The following is a 14,055-nucleotide window of genomic DNA, read 5'->3' on the forward strand; positions in this document are numbered from 1 at the left end:
GTAGAATTCTTTATGATGATGGAGAGTGACAGTGATAATTCAGAGACTAGGGTACTGAACTGAAGGAAAGGTAACTTCGATGGTATGAGACATGAATTGGCTAGGATAAACTGGCAAATGATACTTAAATGTTTGACAGTGGATAGGCAATGGCAGACATTTATAGATTACATGGATGAACCTCAACAATTGTACATCGCTGTCTGGAGTAAAAATAAAACGGGGAAAGTAGCTAAACCGTGGCTAACAAGGGAAATTTAGGATAGAGTTAAATCCAAGGAAGAGGCATATAAATTGGCCAGAAAAATCGTAAACCTGAGGACTGGGAGAAATTAGAATTCAGCAGAGGAAAACAAAGGGTTTAATTAAGAGGGAGAAAATAGAGTATTAGAGGAATTTTCTGGGAACATAAAAAGCTTCTATAGATATGTGAAGAGAAAAAAGATTAGTGAAGACTAACGTAGGTCCCTTGCAGTCAGAATCAGGTGAATTTATAATGGGGAACAAAGAAATGGCAGACCAATTGAACAAATACTTTGGATCTGTCTTCACTAAGGAAGACACAAATAACCTTCTGGAAATACTAGGGGTTCGAGGGTCTAGCGAAAAGGGGGAACTGAAGGAAATCCTTATTAGACAGGAAATTGTGTTGGGGAAAATGATGGGATTGAAGGAGGATAAATCCCCAGGGCCTGATCGGCTGCATCCCAGAGAACTTAAGGAAGTGGCCTAGAAATGGTGGATGCCTTGGTGATCATTTTCAAACATTCTATTGACTCTGAATCAGTTCCTATGGACTGGAGGGTAGCTAATGTAACACCTCTTTTTAAAAAAGGAGGGAGAGAGAAAACAGGGAATTATAGACCGGGTAGCCTGATATCGGTGGTGCGGATGAAATAGCAGCACATTTGGAAAGCAGTGACAGGATAGGTTCAAGTCAGCATGGTCTTATGAAGTGGAAATCATGCTTGACAAATCTTCTAGAATTTTTTGTGGATGTAACTAGTAGAGTGGACAAGGGAGAACCAGTGGATGTGGTGTATTTGGACTTTCAAAAGGCTTTTGACAAGGTCCCACATAAAAGATTGGTGCACAAAATTAAAGCACATGGTATTGGGGTAATATATTGAACGTGGATAGAGAACTGGTTGGCAGACAGGAAGCAGAGAGTCGGGATAAACGGGTCCTTTTCAGAATGGCAGGCAGTGACTAGTGGGGTGCCGCAGGGTTCAGTGCTGGGACCCCAGCTATTTACAATATACATTAACGATTTAGATGAAGGAATTGAATGTAATATCTACAAGTTTGCAGACGACACGAAGCTGGGTGGCGGTGTGAGCTGTGAGTAGAATGCTCAGATGCTGCAGGGTGACTTGGACAGGTTAGGTGAAAGGGCAAATGCATGGCAGATGCAGCATAATGTGGATAAATGTGAGGTTATCCACTTTTGTGGCAAAAACCGGAAAATAGAATGTTATCTGAATGGTGACAGATTAGGAAAAGGGGAGATGCAACGGGACCTGGGTGTCAAGGTACATCAGTCATTGAAGTTTGGCATGCAGGTACAGCAGGTGGTGAAGAAGGCAAATGGCATGTTGGCCTTCATAGCTAGAAGGTTTGAGTATAGGAGCAGGGAAGTCTTACTGCAATTGTACAGGGCCTTGGTGAGGCCACATCTGGAATATTGTGTTCCGTTTTTGTCTCCTGATCTGAGGAAGGACATTCTTGCTGTTGAGGGAGTGCAGCGAAGGTTCACCAGTTTGATTCTCAGATTGGCAGGACTGACATATGAGAAGAGACTGGATCAACTGGGCTTGTATCCATTGGAGTTTAGAAGAATGAGAGGGGATCTCATAGAAACATATAAAATTCTGAAGGGATTGGACAGGTTAGGGTCAGAAGAATGTTCCCGTTGCTGGGGAGTTCCACAACCAGTCGTCACAGTCTAAGAATAAGGGGTAAGCCATTTAGGATCAAGATGAGGAGAAAAGTCTTCACTCAGAGAGTGGTGAACCTGTGGAATTCTCTACCACAGAAAGTTGCTGAGGTCAGTTCATTGGATATATTCAAAAGGGAGTTAGATATGGCCCTCACGGCCAAAAAGATCAAGGAGTATGGAGAGAAAGCAGGAAAGTGGTACTGAGGTTGAATGATGAGCCATGATCTTATTGAATGGTGGTGCAGGCTCGAAGGGCCGAATGTCCTGCTCCTGCACCTAATTTCTATGTTTCTATATTTCGAGGGCAGAGTGAGAAGAGAGGGATGAAAAACCCAAGATGAGAGAGTGAGTAATATATGCCTACATGAAATGTGTGATGGTGATGAACAATGTGTCTCCATAAATGTGATAATATTTATTGTGGATTTGTGGGAGAACGTCATTGTGCAAGTAATATCTCTGGTAGTGTTTTAATGATTTCAGGGTGTTCTGTGATTCAGTTAATATTTACACGGGGACTGACTTAATATGTCCGTGGGCTATCGCTTCCTCCCACTGTAAATATGAGGCAAGGGTTTGTGGGAGTGATTTATTGATTACTGTCAGATATTGGAGTAAAACAATTCAGACAGAGCGTGTCAGTGAGTGTGTTAATATTAATCTGTGGTCTCTATCAGTGTGTTAATAGTCCTCAGGTCAGTGGGAGTGCCTCACAGTTCACTGGGTGACTCTGGTGGTGGGTTAAGATGTACAGAGTGTTTAAGTGATTGTGTTAATATTAATCTGTGGTCTCTGTCAGAATGTTAATAGTCCTCAGGTCAGTGGGAGTCTCTTTCCGTTCACTGATTTTCTCCGGCAGTGGATTATGATGTACGCAGTGTTTTAATGAGCGTGTTAATATTACAGATATCACAAACCCTGCGAGTGAGTGTGGGTCTGACAAAGTATGAGGCAGGATTGAGCTCTAATACTCGTCTCATCATTTAATTATTTTACAATTAAAGTGAAGGGAAATTTCAGCATATGTTTCAACTGCTCTCTGAACTTAGTCTGTGTCAGAGCATAAATACCAGTGTTTGTGCAACAACTCAGGAGCTGGGACATGAATCCCATTTCTTTTACATAGCGAGGTATATATACACTCCTGGACCACATAAACAGCAGCCGATACCATATAGAAACCACCATGAACACCGCCCATAAAAGTATGAAATTGCCCGAGATAACAAACAGTAAAATGATGGATTTATTTCGGCTCTCCATTTCTGGGTCTCTGGAACTCTCCCCACTGCTGGGTCTCCGGAGTCTGGTGCGGGCTCTGCTGGCCACTAAAATGTGCCTGACAGTTAAAGCATTCAGCAGCAGAATCAGAACAAATGGGAGACCTGGTGTGAGAATATAATGAACGAACTCAATGGCAGCCCAGACCGGAGAATTCATATCATGGAATGTTACAAAACAAAACCAGGGGCTGTTCACAAGCTGATATCCACCTGTGAACAGAAAATACCAGGGGATGTTCTTTAAACCACTCAGCACAGTCACTGTTCCCAGAACCACAGTCGCCGTTCTCTTGGTGCAATGTTTAATTTTCAGTTTCTGGCAACAAATGGCCACAAATCGATCAGAGGTGAAAGTGACGGTGAACCAGACAGAACAGTCTGTGACTGCATAAAGCAGGACAGCGTGGATATTACACACCGGGATAGAACCCAGGAAATCAAACTGTTCCTTATAAGCAATTGGAATCTGCCTCAATATCAGGTCGAAGAAAACGACCAGTAGATCCGCCGTTGCCATGGCCACCAGGTAGTGAGTTACACATTTGGAGAGACCGCACTTTCCCCGGGACAGGATCACAATCGTCACTAAGTTCACTGTGAGGAAGATAAATAAGGAGGGACATTATACATCACACTGTGAGCAAGAGCAGCAGTTTGATGGAATTCGGGGTGAATCTGAAACTCCTCAGCCCCATTCAATGGTATACTCTTATTCTATTACCCACAATACAGGTTTATTTGTAGGAATATCGGGAATACATTGTGGAATCAATTAATGAATAGGGATTAATACAAGATGAAATTAACAGATGTGTGATCAATGAGAGATTGTGGTAGATCTAACCTTAGCCCAGGAGACCAAAGCACAACCTGAAGTACCAGGGACACAAAGGCCAAAAACCTCCTCAAGGAACATTTCGTGAGAATGTAAATTCTCCACTAGTAGTCCAACCAACAGAAGCAGTGCCACTAATGCAGAACTGGAGATGATGAGATCATCATCGGCAATCCCTCGAAATCTTGGAAGACTTACTTCCACTCTACAGGTGAATTCTCAGGGTTGTCTCTGTCGGTCTCTGCCACACGTGGGGCAGAGTATGGTTGAAGGAAAGGGTGGGTGGGGAGTCCGGTTTGCCGCACGCTCCTTCCGTTGTCTGCCTGGTAAGCTCTTGGTGACAAAACCTAAGGGACTCATCGCCCTCCCGGAAGCTCTTCCTCCACTTAGGGTGTTCTTTGGCCCGGGATTCCCAGGTGCCGGTGGTGATGTTGCACTTTATCAAGGAGACTTTGACGGTGTCAGTGAAACGTTTCCTCTACCAACCTGGGGCTCGCTTGTCGTGCTGGACCTTTTCATGGATGTCTGCCCTTGCTGACAGTAAGCTCCCAAGGTATGGAAAATTGTCCAAGCTGAGATGAGAAGTGGCACACTGACTGGACCTCATTGATGAGTGGATGTTTCAGATATTTCAAGATATGTATGTGATTTAAGAGAATTTTGCTGCGACTCTGTGTAAGTAAATGTACTGATATAAGATGAAAACAAACGCAAAATCCAGGGAATGCTAAACATCTGAAAAAGTGAAAATGCTGGAATTACTCAGCTGCTGAGGATGTTTCCAGTAGAGTGGATAAGGGAGAACCAGTTGATGTGGTATATTTGGACTTTCAGAAGGCGTTCGACAAGGTCCCACACAAGAGATTGATGTGCAAAGTTAGAGCACATGGGATTGGGGGTAGTGTGCTGACATGGATTGAGAACTGGTTGTCAGACAGGAAGCAAAGAGTAGGAGTAAATGGGTACTTTTCAGAATGGCAGGCAGTGACTAGTGGGGTACCGCAAGGTTCTGTGCTGGGGCCCCAGCTGTTTACACTGTACATTAATGATTTAGATGAGGGGATTAAATGTAGTATCTCCAAATTTGCGGATGACACTAAGTTGGGTGGCAGTGTGAGCTGCGAGGAGGATGCTGTGAGGCTGCAGAGCGACTTGGATAGGTTAGGTGAGTGGGCAAATGCATGGCAGATGAAGTATAATGTGGATAAATGTGAGGTTATCCACTTTGGTGGTAAAAACAGAGAGACAGACTATTATCTGAATGGTGACAGATTAGGAAAAGGGGAGGTGCAAAGAGACCTGGGTGTCATGGTACATCAGTCATTGAAGGTTGGCATGCAGGTGCAGCAGGCGGTTAAGAAAGCAAATGGCATGTTGGCCTTCATAGCAAGGGGATTTGAGTACAGGGGCAGGGAGGTGTTGCTACAGTTGTACAGGGCATTGGTGAGGCCACACCTGGAGTATTGTGTACAGTTTTGGTCTCCTAACCTGAGGAAGGACATTCTTGCTATTGAGGGAGTGCAGCGAAGGTTCACCAGACTGATTCCCGGGATGGCGGGACTGACCTATCAAGAAAGACTGGATCAACTGGGCTTGTATTCACTGGAGTTCAGAAGAATGAGAGGGGACCTCATAGAAACATATAAAATTCTGACGGGGTTAGACAGGTTAGATGCAGGAAGAATGTTCCCAATGTTGGGGAAGTCCAGAACCAGGGGTCACAGTCTAAGGATAAGGGGTAAGCCATTTAGGACCGAGATGCGGAGGAACTTCTTCACCCAGAGAGTGGTGAACCTGTGGAATTCTCTACCACAGAAAGTTGTTGAGGCCAATTCACTAAATATATTCAAAAATGAGTTAGATGAGGTCCTTACTGCTAGGGGGATCAAGGGGTATGGCGAGAAAGCAGGAATTGGGTACTGAAGTTGAATGTTCAGCCATGAATTCATTGAATGGCGGTGCAGGCTAGAAGGGCCGAATGGCCTACTCCTGCACCTATTTTCTATGTTTCTATGTTTCTATCTGCGGAGAGAGAAACAGTGTTAACGTTTGAACTCGATGACCTTTTCTTATTATGTACAGAGTCTCCCAAACCAAGGCATAATTCTTAGCATATATTACAAATGTTCATTGGATACAGCAGACTGAAATTCGTCAAATAAAAATTCATATGCAATATCTTTTCTCGACTTAAATATAGAAAAATATGATTTTTGATAAAATCCTATCAAGCTGAGAAACAATAGCCGACACCACCACGGACAGGATGGTGAATTACAGGGAGAGAACTACAATTAACCATTATTTACCGAATTAATAGCTGGATACAAAGGATTACCAGGGACACCGAGAGCAGTGAAGGGTGGGTCAATAACATAGTATCACAGAATCATAGAATCATAGAAGTTTACAGCACGGAAGGAGGCCGCTTCCGTGCCGGCCAAAATTAGGATTTCCACCTAATCCCACTTTCCATCTCTAGGTCCACAACCCTGCAGTTTATAGCACTTCAACTCCACATCAAAGTACTTTTTAAATGTGCTGAGGGATGATGCCACTCCCACCCTTTCAGGCAGGGACTTCCAGATTCCACAACTCTCTTCGTGAAGAAATTTCCTCTCTAATCCCCTCTAAATCTTCTCCCAATTACTTGACATTTATATCTCCTGGTTGTGGACACCTCTGCTAAGGGAAATAGGACCTTTCTATCCACTATTTCTAGGTCCCTCACAACTCTATTCACCTCAGTGAAGTCTCCCCTCAGCCTCCTCTGTTCCAAGGAAAACAAATTCAGCCGATCAAATCTGTCCTCATATTGAGATTCTCCACTCCCGGCAACTTCCTCATAAATCTCTCCAGTGCAATCACGTCCTTCCTGTAATGCGGTGACCAGAACTGCATGCAGTACTCCAGCTGTGGCTTAACACGTGTTTTATACATTTGAAGCATAACCTCAATGTTTAATGTGTTCTTCCTTTACTTTTTAGCCCCACCCAAATGCATTACCTCACCCTTCTCTGGATTGAATTCCATTTGCCACTTTTCTGCCCACCTGACCAGTTGATTGATATCTTCCTGCAGTCCACAGCTTTCTTCTTCAGCATCAACCACACAGCCCATTTTAGTATCATCTGCAAACTTCTTAATCATACCCTACATATTCAAGTCTAGATCATGGTGTATATCACAAAAAGCAAGGGATCTAATACTGAGCCCTCTGGAACCCCACTGGTAACATCCTTCCAGTCACAAAGCACCCATCAAACATTACGCTTTGCTTCCTGCCTTTGTGGTAATTTTAGATCCACTGTGCCCTGGATCCCATGCACTTTTATTTTTGTGGCCTGTCTGCCATGTGGGACATTATCAAAAGACTTGCTAGAATCGATATTCACTACATCATGTGTGTTGCTCTCATCGACCCGACTGGTTTTCTTCCTCAAAAAATGGCATCACGTTAGCCATAAACGACCTTCGCTTAACATAGCCATGCTGACTGTCCTTGATTATAAGTGAAGTTTTATCCTGTCCTTCAGTAGTTTTTCAACTAATTATCCCACCACTGAGGTCAGACTGACCAGCGTGTAATTATTTGGTCGATCACTTTCTCCCTTCTGAAACAAGGTACAACTTTAGCAGCCCTTCAGTCCTCTGGCACCACACCTGACCCTGCGAGGATTGGAAAATGAGAGTCAAAGCCTCTGCTCTTTTCACTTTTGCTTCATTTAACAGCCTGGGTTATATTTCTTCAGTCCTGGGGACTTATCCACTTTCAATGCTGCTAAGCTCCTAAATAACTCCACTCTCACTATGTTTATTTTATCTAATATTTCACACTCCTCCTCCTCGATAGCAGTACCTGTTTGTGAAAACAGTCGCAGAGTATTCACTAAGAACCATTCCCACATTGTAGGCCTCCACACACAGCTTGGCGTCATGGTATCGAAAAGCCCTACCCTTTCTTAATTATCCTCTTACTATTAATGTAATTATAAAATATCTTTGGGTTTTCATTGATTTTACTTGCCAATAATTTGTCATGCTCTATCTTTGCTTTCCTAATATACTTTTTAATTTTACCCCTGGACTTTCGATACTCCTCTCGATATTTAGCAGTATTTATCCCTTGGTATCTGTCATAAACCTCACTGTTTTTTCCTTTTCCTACCCTGTATGACCCTTGATATCCAATGGGCTCTGGATTTGTTCATCCTACAGTTTTGTTTAAGGGCACGTATTTGTGCTGACTCCTCCATATCTCCTTGAATATCTCCCACTGCTCTGACACGGATTTGCCTTCAAGTAGCTGTTTCCAGTCCACTATGTTCAAGTTATCTCTCAGCTTAGAAAAAGTTGGCTTTTCCCCAAGTTAGAACGTTTATTCCTGGTCTATCCTTGTCATTTTCCATAACAACCCTAAATCTAACTGAATTATGTTCACTAGCACCTAAATGGTATTCTGTGATTCAAGATGTTGCACCTTTGTTAACACATGGGCTGTTGTTTAAAACTACTGGACAATTCTCGTTACCTAAGAACATAAGAACATAAGAAATAGGAGCAGGAGTAGGCCATACAGTCCCTCGAGACTGCTCCACAATTCAATAAGATCATGGCTGATCTGATCATAGACACAACCCCACTTCCCCACCCACTCTCCATAACCCCTTAACCTTTATTGTTCAAGAAACTGTTGACTTCTGTCTTAAATTTATTCCATGTCCCAGCTTCCACAACTCTCGGAGGCAGCAAATTCCACAGATCCACAACCCTCTGAGAGAAGAACTTCCTCCTCATCTCTGTTTTAAATGGACGGCCCCTTATTCTAAGATCATGCCATCTAGTTCTAGTCTCCCCCATCAGTGGAAACATCCTCTCTGCATCCACCTTGTCAAGCCCCCTCATAATCTTACACGTTTCGATCAGATCACCTTATCTCATTTGGTCTCCATGGCCAGATCAGCCATGATCTTGTTGAAGGGTGGAGCAGGCTCGAGGGGCTGGATGGCCCACTCATGTTCCTAATTCTTATGTTCTTATGTTGTCCCTGAAAGCCGCTTCACCTGCCCAGCTTCATTCCTAAAACTGAATCCAGAACAGACATCTTACATGTTGGGCTCACTACATGGATAGTAATTCAGTGAATCATGCTTCAAAGAAGTGCTAGCTGAACAAAGAGTTTAAGCAGGAACAGCAAGATTAGTGTGGGGGAAAATGAGAAGAACAGTAATAAAATTAAACTTGCTTTATAGAATAAAACGCTGAATACAGACACTTACGAGGGAGAACAATATTAGCAAGGATTGTCCAGCGATTCTAAACAACAGCCCATTTGTTAAGAAAGATGCAGCAACTTGAAACACAGAATAACTTAACTTAATTTCTCATGCTAAATAGTAAAGATAATATCACAGTGCACATGGTTTATAGAATCGATATCTGGTTGTAGATGCTTACTAGGAACACCAACAAGAGCGAGGAGGGGATAATAAATCTTCTCAATATCCCAAAATATTCTCGTTATCCGCCTCTCTTCACGCCATGACACAACGCTGCCCCAAGCCATGCTTTCCCTTTTGCGAGTCGCAGGTAATAGTTTTGCTGAAGAAAACGAGCTGACTGTGTGAGGTGACACAGTGAAGGCAGTTCTTTATTTAGAGAAGAGAGAAATCCCGAGTGACATCATCAGGCATCATTGTAATTGGCATCAATTACAGTCATTCGAAAAACAGACTCATTGAACCATTATCACCACAACACTTTACAGCAACACAATCTAGCTCACCTTAGATAAACATGTTGAAATTATAAGAGAGCAAATGAACAATATTTCGCCCGCCCATAAAGTAGTGAGGACAGAACATATATAACGAATTCACTTTCTGTATTGAGCAACAAGTGAAAACAGATGAGAAAGTGGCAGAAAAATAGAAGTAATAAAAGAAGAATAAAGGTGGATTTCCCAATCTTCTTCTCTGATTTATTCCAGTGTAGATAACAGGCTATACATCTCAGATTTAATAAGTTTCCTGAAACGGCCAGAACCACAGACCTTGACCACATGACACTGCTACCAGCTCACTCGAAATATTCCATTTCCATGCCCTGGAGTTTACACTTATCTCACTTCAGTCCTGGAATTTCATTCCCAGGCAGTAACTTTATTGCCCGAAACTGTAACAGGTTTGTGTTCAGTGGTATATGCATCTCGACGTAATGAAGTCTCATGGTCTCAGGTCCTACCTGGGCAAGACAACCTCCAACTGATTACCACCAGCAAGCTCAGTTGATGAATCAGTGTTTCTCCATGTTGGAAACCACTTGGAAGAAGAACTGAGCATAGCAAGGGCATAGCATATACTCTAGATGGGAGACTTCAATGTCCATCACCAAGAGTGGCTCAGTAGAAGTAAATACTGATGGAGCTGGCCGAAGACAAAATGATATAGCTGCCAGACTGGGCCTGAGGCAGAGAGCACCATGATGGAAAAATATACTTGACTTTGTCCTCAGCAATCTACATGTCGCAAATGCATCGATCCAATAAGTATTGGTAGCAATGACCACCTCACGGTTATTGTGGAGACAAAGTCCTATATTCACATTGAGGACATCCTCCATCGAACTGTGTGCCACTGTGCTAAATGGGATAGATTCAAAACAGATGACGCAGTTCAAAGCTTGGAAAACCTGAAGCGATGTGGACCCTGAGCAGCAGAAAAATTATTCCAGCACAGTCTTTAACCTCTTGGCTTGGCATATCCGTCAAGCTACCATTGTCATCAAGCCAGGGAGCCAACACTGTTTCAATGAGGTATGTAGACGAGCATACCAGGAGCCGCAACTGGCTTACCTAAAAATGAAGTGGCAAGTTCGGCAAGCTACAAAACAGCACAATATCCATGTTAAACAATGGGGGCAGCATGCTGTAGACTGAGCTGAGCAGTTCCACAGCCAACGGATATGGTGAAGACTAATGTGTGTACCTTGCAGTCAGAATCAGGTCAATTCACAATGGGGAGCAAGGAAATGGCAGACCAATTGACCAAATATTTTGGCTCTGTCTTCACGAAGGAAGACAGGAATAACCTCCCGAAAATACCAGGGAACCGAGGGTCTAGTGAAAAGGAGGTACTGAAGGAACAGAGGGAAATCCTTATTAGCCAGGAAATGGTGTTACAGAAATTGATGGGATGGAAGGCCGATAAATCCTCGGGGCCTGATAGTCTGCATCCCAGAGTACATAAGGAAGTTGCCCTAGAAATAGTGGATGCATTGGTGGTCATTTTACAACAGACTATTGACTCTGGATCAGTTCCAATGGACTGGAGGGTAGCTAATGTAAAACGACTTTTAAAAAAGGAGGGAAAGAGAAAACAGGGATTTATAGACCAGTTAGCCTGACATCGGTAGTGGGGAAAATGTTGGAATCAATTATTAACATAGAAACGTAGAAAATAGGTGCAGGAGTAGGCCATTCAGCCCTTCTAGCCTGCACTGCCATTCAATGAGTTCATGGCTGAACATGCAACTTCAGTACCCAATTCCTGCTTTCTCGCCATACCCCTTGATCTGCCTAGTATTAAGGATGAAATAGCAGCACATTTGGAAAGCAGTGACAGGATCGGTCCAAGTCAGCATAGATTTATGAAAGGGAAATCATGCTTGACAAAAGGGAGAACCAGTGAATGTGGTGTATGTGGATATTCAAACGGCATTTGACAAGGTCCCACACAAAAGATTAGTGTGCATAATTAAAGTACGTGTTGTGGAGCGTAATATATTGATGTGGAGAGCGGACTGGTTGGCAGACAGGAAGCAAAAAGTCGGAATAAACGGGTCTATTTCAGAATGGCAGGCAGTGAATAGTGGAGTACCGCAAGGTTCAGTGCTGGGACCCCAGCTATTTAAAATATGCATTAATGTTTTAGATGAAGGAATTGAATGTAATATCTCCAAGTTTGCACATTACACTAAGCTGGGTGGCGGTGTGAGCAGCAGGATACTAAGAGGCTGCAGATTGTCTTGGACAGGTTATGTGAGTGGGCAAAAGCATGGCACATGCAGTATACTGTAGATAAATGTGAGGTTAAACAGGAAGGCAAAATAATATCTGAATGGTGACAGATTAGGAAAAGGGGAGGTGCAACGAGACTTTGGTGCCATGGTCCATCAGTCATTGAAGGTTGGCATGCAGGTACAGCAGGTGGTGAAGAAGACATAGAAACATAGAAACATAGAAAATAGGTGCAGGAGTAGGCCATTCGGCCCTTCGAGCCTGCACCACCATTCAATAAGATCATGGCTGATCATTCACCTCAGTACCCCTTTCCTGCTTTCTCTCCATACCCCTTGATCCCTTTAACCGTAAGGGCCATATCGAACTCCCTCTTGAATATATCTAACGAACTGGCCTCAACAACTCTCTGCGGCAGGGAATTCCACAGGTTAACAACTCTCTGAGTGAAGAAGTTTTTCCTCATCTCAGTCCTAAATGGCCTACCCCGTATCCTAAGACTGTGACCCCTGGTTCTGGACTTCCCCAACATCGGGAACATTCTTCCCGCATCTAACCTGTCCAGTACTGTCAGAATCGTATACGTTTCTATGAGACCTCCTCTCATCCTTCTAAACTCCAGTGTATAAAGGCCGAGTTGATCCAGTCTCTCCTCATATGTTCGTCCAGCCATCCCTGGAATCAGTCTGGTGAACCTTCGCTGCACTCCCTCAATAGAAAGACAGTCCTTCCTCAGATTAGGCGACCAAAACTAGACATAATATTCCAGGTGAGGCCTCACCAAGACCCTGTACAACTGCAGTAAGACCTCCCTGCTCCTATACTCAAATCCCCTCGCTATGAAGGCCAACATACCATTTGCTTTCTTCACCGCCTGCTGTACCTGCATGGCAACTTTCAATGACTGATGTACCATGACACCCAGGTCTCATTGCACCTCCCCTTTTCCTAATCTGCCACCATCCAGATAATATATTGCATTCGTGTGTTTGCCACCAAAGTGGATAATCTCAGATTTATCCACATTATACTGCATCTGCCATGCATTTGCCCACTCAGCTAACCTGTCCAAATCACCCTGCAGCCTCTTAGCATCCTCCTCACAGCTCAAGGCAAATGGCATTTTGGCCTTCATAGCGAGAAATGTGGCCAAAGGTCAGATCTTCACAATCCAAATCCTTTAATAATGCAGCATGAAAACTGGTGATAAAAAATAAAAGGCAGATCTAACATTCTTGTAAGTGAACATTTACAATCGAATAAATGCAGTAATAAAGAGAAATTACTTAGCTCACACTGTTCTTCACATATAAATACAACAATTCCAGAGCCATTGGATGAGGAGAAGATATTTACATCACTGAACTTCTGGGAAGGTTTGATGCAGCAAGAGGTCTATCTTTTAATCACTAAAAGTTACAGACAGTCTGAGCTAAAGTGCATGCTTGTTTACTCTCCTTGCTGTGTTGTTTTTCTCTTTGGTTTTGCATTCTCTTTGTTCTTTTCCGTCCAAACGGAAAAACGCCACCCTGTGGTGCAGTATTTCATGACAACTACTGTGTCCAGAATTAAACTGGCTCCAATAAATCCATTCTATATTCCTATATTTCAAGATTCTAATATTCCAATATTCCCATATTCCTATATTCCAATATTCCTACATATCCTCTATTCCAATGTTCCAATATTCCCAGAGACTAGATGCAGGAGCAGTCCATTCGGCCCTTCGAGCCTGCACCACCATTCAATAAGATCATAGCTGATCATTCCCTCAGTAGCCTGTTCCTGCTTTCTCGCCATTACCCCTCGATCCCCTCAGCTGTAAGGGCCATATTTAACTCCCCATTGAATATATCCAATGAACTGACATCAACAACTCTCTGCGAAAGGGAATTCCACAGGTTAACAACTCTCTGAGTGAAGAAGTTTCTCCTCATCTCAGTCCTAACTGGCTTACCACTTATCCTTAGACTGTGTCCTC

The 14,055-nt window shown here is 43.3% G+C and overlaps 1 protein-coding gene across 1 annotated transcript; it reads right to left on the minus strand.

Moving 5' to 3' along the window:
• Positions 1–2,926: 2,926 nt before the first annotated feature.
• Positions 2,927–3,739, minus strand: LOC139247091 (probable G-protein coupled receptor 139). Its single transcript, XM_070871503.1, has one exon. It carries the CDS (start codon positions 3,737–3,739, stop codon positions 2,927–2,929), a length of 813 nt encoding a protein of 270 aa, XP_070727604.1.
• Positions 3,740–14,055: the final 10,316 nt, after the last annotated feature.

This window comes from Pristiophorus japonicus, unplaced genomic scaffold, assembly GCF_044704955.1.
Source record: "Pristiophorus japonicus isolate sPriJap1 unplaced genomic scaffold, sPriJap1.hap1 HAP1_SCAFFOLD_256, whole genome shotgun sequence".
NCBI lineage: Eukaryota > Metazoa > Chordata > Chondrichthyes > Pristiophoridae > Pristiophorus > Pristiophorus japonicus.

What these genes read in the sequence shown, in the direction of transcription:
- LOC139247091 (XM_070871503.1), bottom strand. Translation starts at nt 3,739, where the DNA reads ATGGCAACGGCGGATCTACTGGTCGTTTTCTTCGACCTGATATTGAGG.